The sequence below is a fragment of the Oryctolagus cuniculus genome, chromosome 11 (assembly GCF_964237555.1).
Source record: "Oryctolagus cuniculus chromosome 11, mOryCun1.1, whole genome shotgun sequence".
In the NCBI taxonomy this organism is placed as follows: Eukaryota; Metazoa; Chordata; class Mammalia; order Lagomorpha; family Leporidae; genus Oryctolagus; species Oryctolagus cuniculus.
The window spans coordinates 107,881,919-107,894,391 of NC_091442.1; the positions used below are offsets into that span (position 1 = coordinate 107,881,919).

General features: G+C 56.0%; 1 protein-coding gene across 6 annotated transcripts in view; it reads right to left on the reverse strand.

Moving 5' to 3' along the window:
* Positions 1–12,473, reverse strand: part of APPL2 (adaptor protein, phosphotyrosine interacting with PH domain and leucine zipper 2) — a 57,837-nt gene that overhangs the window by 20,191 nt on the left and 25,173 nt on the right. For 4 of the 6 annotated variants that reach the window (XM_051846055.2, XM_070052799.1, XM_008257119.4 and 1 more), the window contains 3 exons: positions 9,497–9,556; positions 8,613–8,684; positions 2,534–2,621 (listed from right to left, as the gene is read on the reverse strand). In XM_051846055.2, the coding sequence (XP_051702015.1) occupies positions 2,534–2,621; positions 8,613–8,684; positions 9,497–9,556 (220 nt within the window). The remainder of the gene's footprint in view (positions 1–2,533; positions 2,622–8,612; positions 8,685–9,496; positions 9,557–12,473) is intronic. The other 2 variants (XM_070052800.1, XM_070052798.1) reach the window with 1 other exon arrangement.

Below are 12,473 nucleotides of genomic sequence, written 5' to 3' on the forward strand. Positions count from 1 at the left end.
GCACTCAGCATACAGCGCGGCTTTCCGTCAGTCCTGGATAAGCGGCTCCAGTAGGTGTTTGCGTCACACACAATTACAGATGAGCAACACGAAAAACACCAGAATTCCTGCTCACACAAGCCTCTCCTCCACACTGACCTCCTGCCTTTCATGTGTCAAGTTCTAGTGCCATCAAACCAGCCTTGGGTAGAGGTTACCCTGCCCTGTGCTGCCCCGGGCCTCAGGGGACTGAAAAGCGAGGGACCAGACACCTCGCTTTTAAGATCTGCCCTTGGCTGGCACCGCGACTCACTAGGCTATTCCTCCACCTGTGGCGCTGGCACCCCGGGTTCTAGTCCCGGTCGGGGTGCCGGATTCTGTCCCAGTTGCCCCTCTTCCAGGCCAGCTCTCTGCTGTGGCCAGGGAGTGCAGTGGAGGATGGCCCAAGTGCTTGGGCCCTGCACCCGAATGGCAGACCAGGAGAAGCACTTGGTTCCTGCCTTCGGATCAGCGTGATGTGCTGGCCGCGGCAGCCATTGGAGGGTGAACCAATGGCAAAAGGAAGACCTTTCTCTCTGTCTCTCTCTCACTGTCCACTCTGCCTGTCTAAAAAATAAAATAAAGAGCTGCCCTTAGATTTCTTTGCATCTTTTCTGCCTACAGAAAAAAGCAAGGGGCCAGCACTGTGGTTTAGCAGGCGAAGCCACTGCCTGCAGTGCCAGCATCCCATATGGGAGCCAGTTCTAGTCCCGGCTGCTCCACTTCCGATCCAGCTCTCAGCTGTGGCCTGGGAAAGCAGTAGAAGATGGCCCAAGGCCTTGGGCCCCTGCACCCACGTGGGAGACCCGGAAGAAGCTCCTGGCTTTGGATCAGCACAGCTCCGGCCGTTGCGGCCAATTGGGGAGTGAACCAGCAGATGGAAGACCCCTCCCTCCCTCCCTCTCTCTCTTCTCTCTCCCTCTGCTTGTCCTTCTCTGTGTGTGTAACTCTTTCAAGTAAATAAATAAATCTTAAAAAAAAAGAGAAAGAAAAAAGCAAAAGCTAAGTGATACACTGTATAAGAAGAAGTACCATACTGAACATATCATTCAGTATTCAGCTTTAGACCTTTTTTCTTCAGTAATTTTTACATGTTCTTCTAGAAAATACAATCTTTCAATCTCTAAGCAGTAAATATTTTCAGTGGGGCTGGCATTGCAGTACAGTGAGTTAAGTCATCATGTGAAATGCAGACATCCCCTATCAGAGTGCCAGTTCGAGTCCTGGCTGCTCCAGTTCTGATCCAGTTCCCTGTTAATGTGCCTGCTACTCATGTGAGAGACCAGGAAGGAGTTCCCGGCTTCTGGCTTCAGTCTGGCCCAGTCCTGGTCATTGCAGCCATTTGGGGAGTAAACCAGCAGATGGATGATCTGTCATCCACCTGCCTCTACTCTGCCTATCAAATAAATAAATCTTTAATAAATAAATATTTTTGGGGCCGGCACTGTGGGTAGTGGGTTAAGCTACCGTCTGCAGAGCTGGCATCCCATATAGGTGCCGGTTCAAGCCCCTGCTGCTCCACTTGCAATCCAGTTCCCTGCTAAGGTGTCTGGGAAGGCAGCAAAGAGGCCCAAATGCTTGGGCCCCTGCACCCACATGGGAGACCCAGATGAAGCTCCTGGCTCCTGGCTTACGCCCAACCCAGCCATGGTCATTGCAGCCATCCAGGGAATGAACCAGCAGATGGATGATTTCTTTCTTTCTCTGTGTCTCACTCACTGTTAAGTCTTTCAAGTAAATAAATAAATCTTTAATAAATATTTTCAACGAAAGAACAATGGGACTAGAAAATCTGGATTCCCTTTTGTAATATTAACTAAGCTTTCAAGATTATTCACTCTGTCTTATACACATGTTCACTGATTTCTAAGATACAAAATTATCCTAAAGTCTTATCTGTAGCTGAAGAACCAAAATGAATCCCAAAGGCTATCCAGGCTCTCTGAACTGGTCTTGGTTTCCCTGGCTTGCGCCATGTGAGCCCCATGAGAGCAGGACCTCTCTGCCTGTTCACTGCGCCCCCAAGGCTGGCACAGGGAAAGCAAGGCCCCCACTCTGTCCCTCCCTTTCCGACCTCCCACTTTAAATGCCAAACATTCAGGGTTCCCCCAGAACGGGGCCCGTACAATGTCCCCACTTGTCAATGCTACCACAGTGGTCTGCTTGGGGTGTACTTAGTCATCAGAGACCAGCACCACGGCAACCTTCTCCAGGAAGCCCTCCTGGCACACTAGCCCTGGTAAGGGTTTCTGTGGGTGTCCAGTCCTCGTGCAGCTGTCCTCCGCCCTGATCACACGCCACGACCGTGATGTGTTTCACATCTGTCTCAGCAGCAGCCCGAGGCTTCCTTTAGGTGAGCCAGGAACACAGCAGGGAGTTGGTACAAGTCGGCTGAACGGAGTCCCTCGGAAACAAAGGCCTTTCCCACGGGCTCGTGTTTGGAGAAGCCGCTACAGCAGGAATTACTAAGTGAACCGTATTTTGGAGGTAACTGGCAATCACCCAGTTATCTTACCTGTGAGATCCTTTTCTCGAAACTGTATGATGGGCAGAACCATTGTGTCTGCCAGCTGTTTGGCCAGCTCTGTGTGGAGAACATTAAGCTGGAAGAGAGAGAATTTTACTGCAGACAAATATACACACCACTACCACACGGCCTCAATGCGCCCAGCAGTGACACTCAGAGTTCTGTGTGGCTGCACAGCTCAGGCGGACTCCTTAGCAGATCGTCCGCTCAGAGAGCAGTGAGACAGAGGACTAAGACGCACAAAAACAAGCGCAAGGTGCTAGCTGCCCGGCGTCAGACGCGTGCTGAAGGCGCCTCCGAGCCCACGGCTGTTCTCTGCTCAGGGTGCCCACTCTGTTCTGAGTTCTCGACCTGGGCCGCGCCTGCCTGTGGCGCAGCGGGTTAACACCCTGGCCCGAAGCGCCGGCATCCCGTGGAGCACAGGTTTGAGTCCCGACTGCTTCACTTCCGGCACTTCCTGCACCCCCTCCCTTCCTCTCCATAACTGACTTTCAAGTAAAATACAGTAAATCTTGGCGGGGGGGGGGGGCAAAAAAGCCTTTAAAAAAAAGAGAGATGGGTCCAGCACTGTGGCACAGCAGGTTAACGCCCTGGCCTAAAGCGCTGGCATCCCATATGGTCGCCGGTTCTAGTCCCAGCTGCTCCACTTCTGATCCAGCTCTCTGCTATGACCTGGGAAGGCAGTAGAAGATGGCCCAAGACCTTGGGCCCCTGCACCCGCGTGGAAGACCCAGAAGGAGCTCCTGGCTCCTGGCTTCAGATGGGCCCAGCTCTAGCTGTTGCAGCCTATTGGGGAGTGAACCAGCGGGTGGAAGATCTCTCTCTCTCTCTCTCTCTCTCTCTCTCTCTCTCTGCCTCTCCTCTCTATGTGTAACTCTGACTTTCAAATAAATAAATAAATCTTAAAAAAAAAAAAAAAAAAAAAAAACAGAGACAGAGAAGGTGGGGAGGGAAGATGGAAACACTTATATGTACTGGCAGGGATCACAAGTCACCACCCACCAGGCCACTGTCAGCTGTCTGAGAGCAGGAGGAGTCACGTGGGACAGACAGGCCTGCTGGCGACACTAGAACCTGAGCCCACAGGCAGCCATGGGCCTGGGACTCAGTCTGGAGAGAGCACGTCCCCTGTGTGGCCGGGACAGGCCCTCACTAAGAACAAGACGACTGGATCCGAACAGGGTCCCTAACGGCGCGCGGTCCCTTCTCCCTAGTCGACCTCGAAGACTTAGTAAACACTCTTTGTAGGTCTCAGAACCCAAAACGATCACCACTGGCGTTATCACTTTTTTTTTTTTTAATTTTTTAGCACTTCTTGTGTGCCAGGTTTACGTGCTTCACACCACTCAATCTCACCTCCGCTATTACCACCTTTCCACAGACAGGCTGAGAACCCCAAGCCCAGACGGCACATGGACGGCGCAGCTGGACTTTCAGTCCCAGCTGCTCAGGTCTAGAGCGCATGCTCTTCCCGGCAGGCAGCCCGGGACACGCCTGGCCTTCGGGCTCAGAGCTGCCCACCCATCCCCTGCACGGCAGGCCGGAGGTGGCCGAGACCCCAGCGAAGGCTTCTCCGTGGCTCGCACACTTGCACGCGTCCTAGTGGGGGTGTGGAGGTCCATACCGGGTGATGAGGGAAACCACCCAGCAGCCACATGGGCTGCCTGCACTCGGCCAACTTCCTTCAGGGGCAATGGCTGTCACAAACACGTCAGCCTCTGCCCACGGAGTTCCCGAGGGGTTAGGTCCTTCCGGGCTGTGGCCGCAGAGGCCCCTCTGATACGCCTAAACACTTGGCTGGGGGCCAACCACTTGCCAGACAAGGGAGCTCGAAGCCCAGCCATTCATGTTTGCCGCTCAACCAAGTCCAAGTCCGACAGCTCTCCCCTGCGGGGATGCCAGTAAGCGCCATCCGGCAGAACGCTGCCCACGACCATCTGCAGTTACTGCACTAAGAGGCATCTCGTTTCCGTGAACAGCTAATGGATGTCAACAAGTACACCTGCCGTGTGCCTGACGCTCTGGGTCAATCTAACGTAATCCACACAACAGCCCAAGCGAGTGGGCTTTTCTGCTGGCCATTTACAGGTGAAGAAACCAACGCTCAGAGACAAGAAGTGGCTTTCCAACAGCCATGCACTGGGGAACGGCACATTCCCGGGCTGCTCCTCTCATTCCTAAGGATCTGGGGCTCGTGTCGTACTTTCTGACTTGGGGCTTCCGAGGTCTACAAGGCAGTGACTGGAAACCACAGGGCCTCCCCTGAAGACGGTGGACCAAGCAGGGACCCCGCACCTTCCGTGTCATGCTTCAGAACCCACCGACACTGTCTTCCCCACCTGGTGACAGCAGGTAAGACAGGAACATGACCAGGAAGCTCTCAGAGCAGAGGGCCGGACACAGACACGCACACGCTAGACCAATGGCACCCCTCAGGACCACGACTTCCGGCTCAGGTGCACTCCAAAGATGGGGCCCCCGAACCCTGCTTTTGGGGAAACCACCATGCATGGAAATCTCTGTACGATTCACAACATGTCGTTCCAAGGCAGCTGTTAACTATGGGCGACACCCATCCCTCTCAGTTGGGTGTTCTGTGTATTTTTCTACCTGGCCTGGGCCCAGGTAGAGACAACAACCTCAAACGCCACGCCCTTCCCGGATCTAGGTCCTCGGGCTCTCTGCTTCCTCTCTCGGGTCTTCCTGTCAAGAAGCTTCTGGAAAAAGTCCTCACAGCAGCCACCTCCCAGGGTGCCACCCTACTCCCCAGGGACTCACACGCCCCTCCTGTGGGATGACTTACAGCAGCCACCTCCCAGGGTGCCACCCTACTCCCCAGGGACTCACACGCCCCTCCTGTGGGATGACTCACTCCCACTAAGGAATCACCACTCCTGCCCGTGAACATACGGCTGTGAGTACATATTTTCAGCTGGAAATCTTGGTGCTGGGGTTTTGACAACCAACCACCTTCCCTTGGCAACTCTCTTTCCTCAAGAGACACATGACTTCAGTGGGTGCAGCCTACCAACTCTGCCCGTGGGTTACTTATTCCCTGATAATGAAGCAAAATTCTCCTCCCACCTTCCCCAAATCACTTTCGTGTCTCTACGGTTACATTTCTTTGCACCTCATGTCCATTTCAACACAGAGAGAGCTCCACGGGAATGGGTCTGATATTGTGATAGGATGAGTAACATGGATTTGGGCCTCCGCCTGGATCCAGTTCACATGAACTCCTGACACTAACTTCCTGAGCAACGGGGTACCAGGAACACACTGTGTTCCAGTAGTTGGTCCCCGACACACAGCCTGCAGTGTTGGGATTCCTGGGGGATGAGGATCTTCTGTTCTACCAAGGTGACCACTGGTGGCTTCCAGGATGGGGGCTGCTCCCCCAGAAAGACCAAGCCATGGCCAGAAGCCTGTGCCTTTCCGCCCCACCCCCATCTTCCGGAAAGGGAGAGGGGCCGGAGATTGGGCTCATCATCGACCATGCCTACTTGAGGAAGCGTGCCAGAACATCTCGTAAACGGGAAACGCAGTGAGTGTCTCCTTGAGGGCTGAGCCGCCCTAGCTCCACAGTACAGGGGCCTGGGCTGGCAGAACCGGGCACCTGCTGTGCGGACAGTGCTAGGACTGAGTACAACTGTAGGCCTGCTATCAGAGAACTGCCACGTGTGGGAAAAACCAACCTGCTGTGGGGACCAGAAGCACGCTGGGTGTTGAGACACCAGTGGGAGAAAACTTCCTACCACTCAGAGGGTCAGAGGACAAAGCTCAACAAGAACCAGACAGTTCATCTCCTGGTGTATTCCCGGAGCCCACGTCCCCTGGTGTATTCCCGGAGCCCACGTCCCCTGGTGTATTCCCGGAGCCCACGTCCCCCGGTGTATTCCTGGTGCCCACGTCCCCTGGTGTATTCCCGGTGCCCACATCCCCCGGTGTATTCCCGGTGCCCACGTTCCCTGGTGTATTCCTGGAGCCCACGTCCCCCGGTGCATTCCCGGTGCCCACGTCCCCCGGTGTATTCCTGGAGCCCACGTCCCCCGGTGTATTCCCAGTGCCCACGTCCCCCGGTGTATTCCCGGTGCCCACGTCCCCCGGTGTATTCCCGGAGCCCACGTCCCCCGGTGCATTCCCAGTGCCCACGTCCCCCGGTGTATTCCTGGTGCCCACGTCCCCTGGTGTATTCCTGGTGCCCACGTCCCCTGGTGTATTCCCGGAGCCCACGTCCCCCGGTGTATTCCCGGTGCCCACGTTCCCTGGTGTATTCCTGGAGCCCACGTCCCCCGGTGCATTCCCGGTGCCCACGTCCCCCGGTGTATTCCTGGAGCCCACGTCCCCCGGTGTATTCCCAGTGCCCACGTCCCCCGGTGTATTCCCGGTGCCCACGTCCCCCGGTGTATTCCCGGTGCCCACGTCCCCCGGTGCATTCCCGGAGCCCACGTCCCCCGGTGTATTCCCGGTGCCCACGTTCCCTGGTGTATTCCTGGAGCCCACGTCCCCCGGTGCATTCCCGGAGCCCACGTCCCCCGGTGTATTCCCAGTGCCCACGTCCCCCGGTGCATTCCCGGTGCCCACGTCCCCCGGTGTATTCCTGGTGCCCATGTTCCCTGGTGTATTCCTGGTGCCCACGTCCCCCGGTGTATTCCTGGTGCCCATGTTCCCTGGTGTATTCCCGGAGCCCACACAGGAGTCAGCTGAACGACAGGTGGTGCTGAGTGAGCAGCAGCTTGCTGAAGGAAACTGCGGCCAGCACGCTGTCTAAGCAGGTCCGTGTCTCGCAGGCTAGGCTGGAGACAGCACCTACTGCGGAGCAGTGGCTGTGGGCAGGGAAACCGACCTGCACATTCTCTCGTCCACTCTGGCAAGATTTTCTGTCGGTACATACCGCAAACCCCTCCAAGGTGAAACTGTTGATTCCCACCTAACGTGGCAGAGGGTTCTGCACAGCAGCAGTAGCAACTGAGTTACTCTGGTTTTTATAGTCAGGATTTACGCACTTTTCCCCTAAGAATATTGGTTTGTCTTCCAAATATGTGACACGGTTACACAAACAGTTGTGCATGAACCTTTGTAGCAGACTGGATGTGCACCCCCCGCCCAAAACTATGTCCCCCCCAGATCATGCGAGTATTTGGAAAAGAGGTCTCTGCAGATCTAATGAAGCGTCTTGAAATGACATCGTCCTGGACTACGGGTGAGCCCTAGGTGCAATGCCAAGTCCTCAGAAGTGAAGCCGCACACGCCGAGGAAAAGCATGGGGGCGGGGAGGCCGTGCCAAGTCTGAGTCAGAGACCAGAGTGATGCTGCAGTGTCACCGGGAGCCACCAGGAGCTGCAAGGGGCAGGACGGACTCTCCCTCTGGAGCGCCATGGCCCTGCCCACGCCCTGACTTCCGTTTTCCAGCCCCTAGAACCATGACTGAATACATATCTGTTGTGTGAAGCCATCCAGTCGTGGTCACCTACTACAGCAGCCCCGGGAAGCCAACACGGGAGATGAAATTCTCAGAAACCATTCTTTGGGTCTGTCTACTCCTCGTGTGCATCAAAGGTTTCCCCTCAAACTAGCAGCAAACGATCAGTGCACAACTTCTCTTAGGAAAGGATCCTTGGAAGGCCAACAAGTGAAGATACCTTTTTCAGAGCAGACATTTACAAATGGAAAGCGGGCCAACATTCAGATAAACAAACCTTCGAAGTAAACCAGGGCGGGCGTCTGGCCTCGCCGTCCAGACCCCAGCTGGACCGCCTGCATCCACATCAGACTGCCCGAGTTTGAGTCCCGGCTCCATGCCCAACCCCAGCTCCTGCTAACGTGCACCCCTGGAGGCAGCAGGTAACGGCTCACATACTAGGGTCCCTGCCACCCACATGGGAGACCCACACCGAGCTCCTGGCTCCTAGGTTCGGCCTGGCCCAGCCCCAGCAGTTGCGGGCACCTGGGGAGTGAACAAGAGGACTGGGAGCACTCTCTCTACTTCTCAAATAAACCAAACAAACAAACAGAAGATCTTAAAAAAGAAAGAATCAAATTAAAATGTTCTGTGTTGCCCTCTTACCTCATCCACCACCTTGGAAAAATAGTGGAGCGTGGAGATGACTTCTTCATCGCCTTTGCCAAGAGCAAAATTCTAAGAGCAGAGAACAAAAGAGCCGGGTGTTAAGCGCACGCTGAGGAGGGAGCACGCAGCCCCCCACAACACACCAGCGCCCTGCTCCTCCTTGTCGCTCGGCTGGGGAACACGAGCAACTCCAGGCCAGGACGCCGCCGCCCCTCCAGCCCTGCAGCCCTCCAAGGCCATTCCTTCGCTGGCCATCACCCCTTCCTGCCTGAACGAGATGTCTGTATTCGAGTGTTCCTTCCTGAACTGTGAGTGCCGATCCACTTGTAGTCCCTCCGAGACTACGCACCCTCAAGGACAGCTGATGCCTGCTGCGGGCTAACTAGAATAGCTCGTAAAGACCGGGGAAAATCACCGGCCAGGATTTATCAGTGGCACATTGAACAAAATAACTGAGACAGACAGACAGACAGACGTGCAGGTCTCTGGAGGAGGCCTCTGGAGAATTCCTTTAAAAAGCCCCTCAACGGGGCCAAGGGGGTGCGGCTGGAACGCGGGTGTCCCCCATCAGAGGGTGAGTTGCAACACGGGCTCTGCTTCCAACCCAGCCTCCTGCTAACGCATCATGCTAGCGGGCAGCAGGTTATGGCTCCAGTGCCGGGCCCCTGCCACCCATGTAGACCCGGATGGAGTGCCCAGCCCTGAATGCTACACATGTGGGAGTGACAAGTAGGCGGGGGATCTGTCTCTGTCCATCTCTCTGTCACTGTGCCTTTCAAACAGATGAAAATAAGTGAAAAGCATTTTTAAAGAAAGAAGTGCCCTCAAGAGCCCCGAGCAGAACAGGTGCAGGTGCTCGGGGCCCCGCGAGGGGCGGTTACCTGCTTCTCATACGCCAGGAGCTGCCTGGAGAGCTGCTGCGTGGCCAGGCACATTTCATTCTGCAGGGGCAGGAGAAGGGCAGGTTACAACTGTCCAGGCACGGGCCGCGCGGGGACCGCCACCCCGCAGAGCCCTTCCTACGTGAGTGCGCGCCTGCCTGTGAACTCATGTCTGGTCCGGACAGTATTTAGAAAACATGAACGAGACCACTCAACGGGTTAAAGCCTGCTTTCATCCTTTAACCCTTTATACACGGCTCGGTGAACAGACGTAGGAACGCATCTCAACGCCCGACACACACAGGCTCGCTGGGAGCAGCTATCCGAGCAGCCCTGTTCCGCCGGCGCCCCGGAGGCTCTGCCAGGAGCACACGGGCAGCCCCCAAGCACAAGCCGTCCTCAGGAACGCTCTCGGAGCCCAGGCCTCAGCCTCAGGACGAGCGATCCAGACAGGCCGCCTGGAGGCCTGGGAAGCAGAGCGGAGCCAGGGGAAGGGGCGTGGTGCGGGACGCAGAGCCGGGACGCGGCCTGATGCATACTGCACAGAAGGGCAGTGGAGCGAAGCAGCCCTGGCGGGTGCCCAGATTCTGCATGAGGGGAGCCCCGGCTCCGTCCTGCTGGAAGTGACAGACACAGCCGCACGCCAGCGTCCCCGGGAGCCCCCGCAGGCATGGCGGTGAAGAGCCGCGCTGTCCTGGGAGACGGCCCGCCCTGCACTCCGCTGCCTCCTCGTCCACTCCTCTAGGCGCTGGCTGGCTACACGGCGGCTTCCCACCATGACGCGGCAGCCTAGGAAACAGGGCTCGCATGTCTAAAGCACAGGCAACGCTTCCCGTCTGGGCTCAGACTCAGGGCTTCTTCCTAAGGGAGGGCCCGAACCACCACGCCTGACCCGGTTCGGACGACACAAGGCCCTGGGTGGCCTTCGTGCTTTGCCCTCTGCGCGTGCTCTGAGTGGCCTGGGCATCTTGAGGGGCAAGCCCCGAGCCCGCGGGAGCTTGCTTTAGATCTGGCAGTCCCCTGGTGCAGGACCCACCAGAGCCAAAGCCACTTTTTCGGGGACTTCTTTGCAGACAACTGGCCAACCTGCTCCCTGACTTCCTCCATCTGCCTAAGACAGGCATGAACAGCCCTGAAATGCGGCTTTCTCCCCTTGCCCCCACGTCAGGCAAGGGCAACGAGGCCTCCCGCTGGGGCCCTCCGCTTTCCAACTCAGCCAGCAAGCACACCAACACGCACGCACCACGAGCGTGCCCTGCCCCTCCTGCGCTGGCGCATCTGCTCAAGCTACCTGGCGCCCACCCCAGGACAGCCCATCCGAATGTGATCTGCAGAGCCGCGAGGCACCACACTGGCAGCAGCTAATGCCACACGGGACTTACTTTGTGCCAGACATGCATCCCATGAATCACCTCACTTAATTCTGGTAATGCAGTAAGGCAGGTTCGAATTATTAACTCAATGGTACAGATGATGAAACTCCAGCACAGAGAGGTTAAGCCACCCGCCCAAGGTCACACGGCCAGTTAGTGGCAGGGCTGGGATGCAAATCCAGGTCTGACTGTGAAATCCACACTCTCCTACACGACTTCCTAAGATCCCAAATCTGACTGAGAGGAAAGAACAGAAGGTCTGGGCTTCACACCGGGGCTGGCAAATTTTTTCTGCACAGGGCCAGACAGTAAACATTTATGGCTTGTGGGTGCCACCGTCTTGGTCTTTTTTATTATTATAATTTTTTACTTTTTTTTATTTCAGCTCAGGCCCTTGACCTGAAACTTCAGAGGCAAACAGGACCTGGGCCGGAGAGCAGGAAGTACACACAGAAGGTTTAGATCAAAGACAGGAAAAGCTTGAGCACACGGGATCTCCTTCCATCTTCCCGATCGCTCACAGAAGGGATAAAGCTCTCAGGGTCGGCGTTTGAGGTCTGGAGTCAATTTGAGAGGGACCATGTTACGTAATTGGAACGCGGGAAGAAAGAAGCTCCCATGGCGACCTGTAGAGTCGGATCGGCAGATATCGGGCGTCCCCAAAATCCCAGCCGTCCGACTGACAAGAGGATATGGGAACAGAGGGTGGGGTCGTCACCCAAGCACCCACTGGAGCCCAGGGCGTATCCTGTAGAAGTTGAACAGGTGGTAGAGTCGCCACCCACACTGTTGCCCGGACACAGAGTCTGTAGAAACCGAAAGGCCTTGGGGAGTTGTGGCTGGCGCCTGGTACCAGGAGACAAGAGTAGAAACATAACTCAAAGTAGAAGTTGCAGTGAAAATAAATTTCCTGTTCCGCATCTTACCTCAGATTTTGGAAGGCCGGTGTGTGGATGGAGATCACGGAGCATTCAGTGGTGTGGAAGGAGGTCCGGGGGTGTGTTTTGTGACTGGCAGAAATCCAGGACCCCAGGGCAGCTCAGAGATCCCCGAAGGGAGAGCAAAGCCATTGGGGGAGCCTGGATCTGAGTCACGGCACCAATGTAAGGCCGCCACAAAACACACTGAACACCGGAGTAAGGGAAAGGGTTTATTGGGGGAAACCCGACAGACCGGAGGGAAGGGGCGAAGAAGGAAAAAGAAGGAGAAGGAGAGAGTAAGAGAGAGATCCAGAAACAGAGAAAGACAGAGATCAGGAGACAAAGAGAAAGAGGACTATCTTAGTCTTAACCACTCAGCTCTTTTTTTTTTTTTTTTTTTTTTTTTTTTTTTTTTGACAGGCAGAGTGGACAGTGAGAGAGAGAGACAGAGAGAAAGGTCTTCCTTTGCCATTGGTTCACCCTCCAATGGCCGCTGCTGCCGGTGCGCTGCGGCAGGCGCACCGCACTGATCCGAAGGCAGGAGCCAGGTACTTCTCCTGGTCTTCCATGGGGTGCAGAGCCCAAGGACTTGGGCCATCCTTCACTGCACTCCCAGGCCACAGCAGAGAGCTGGGCTGGAAGAGGGGCAACCGGGACAGAATCCGGCGCCCCGACCGGGACTAG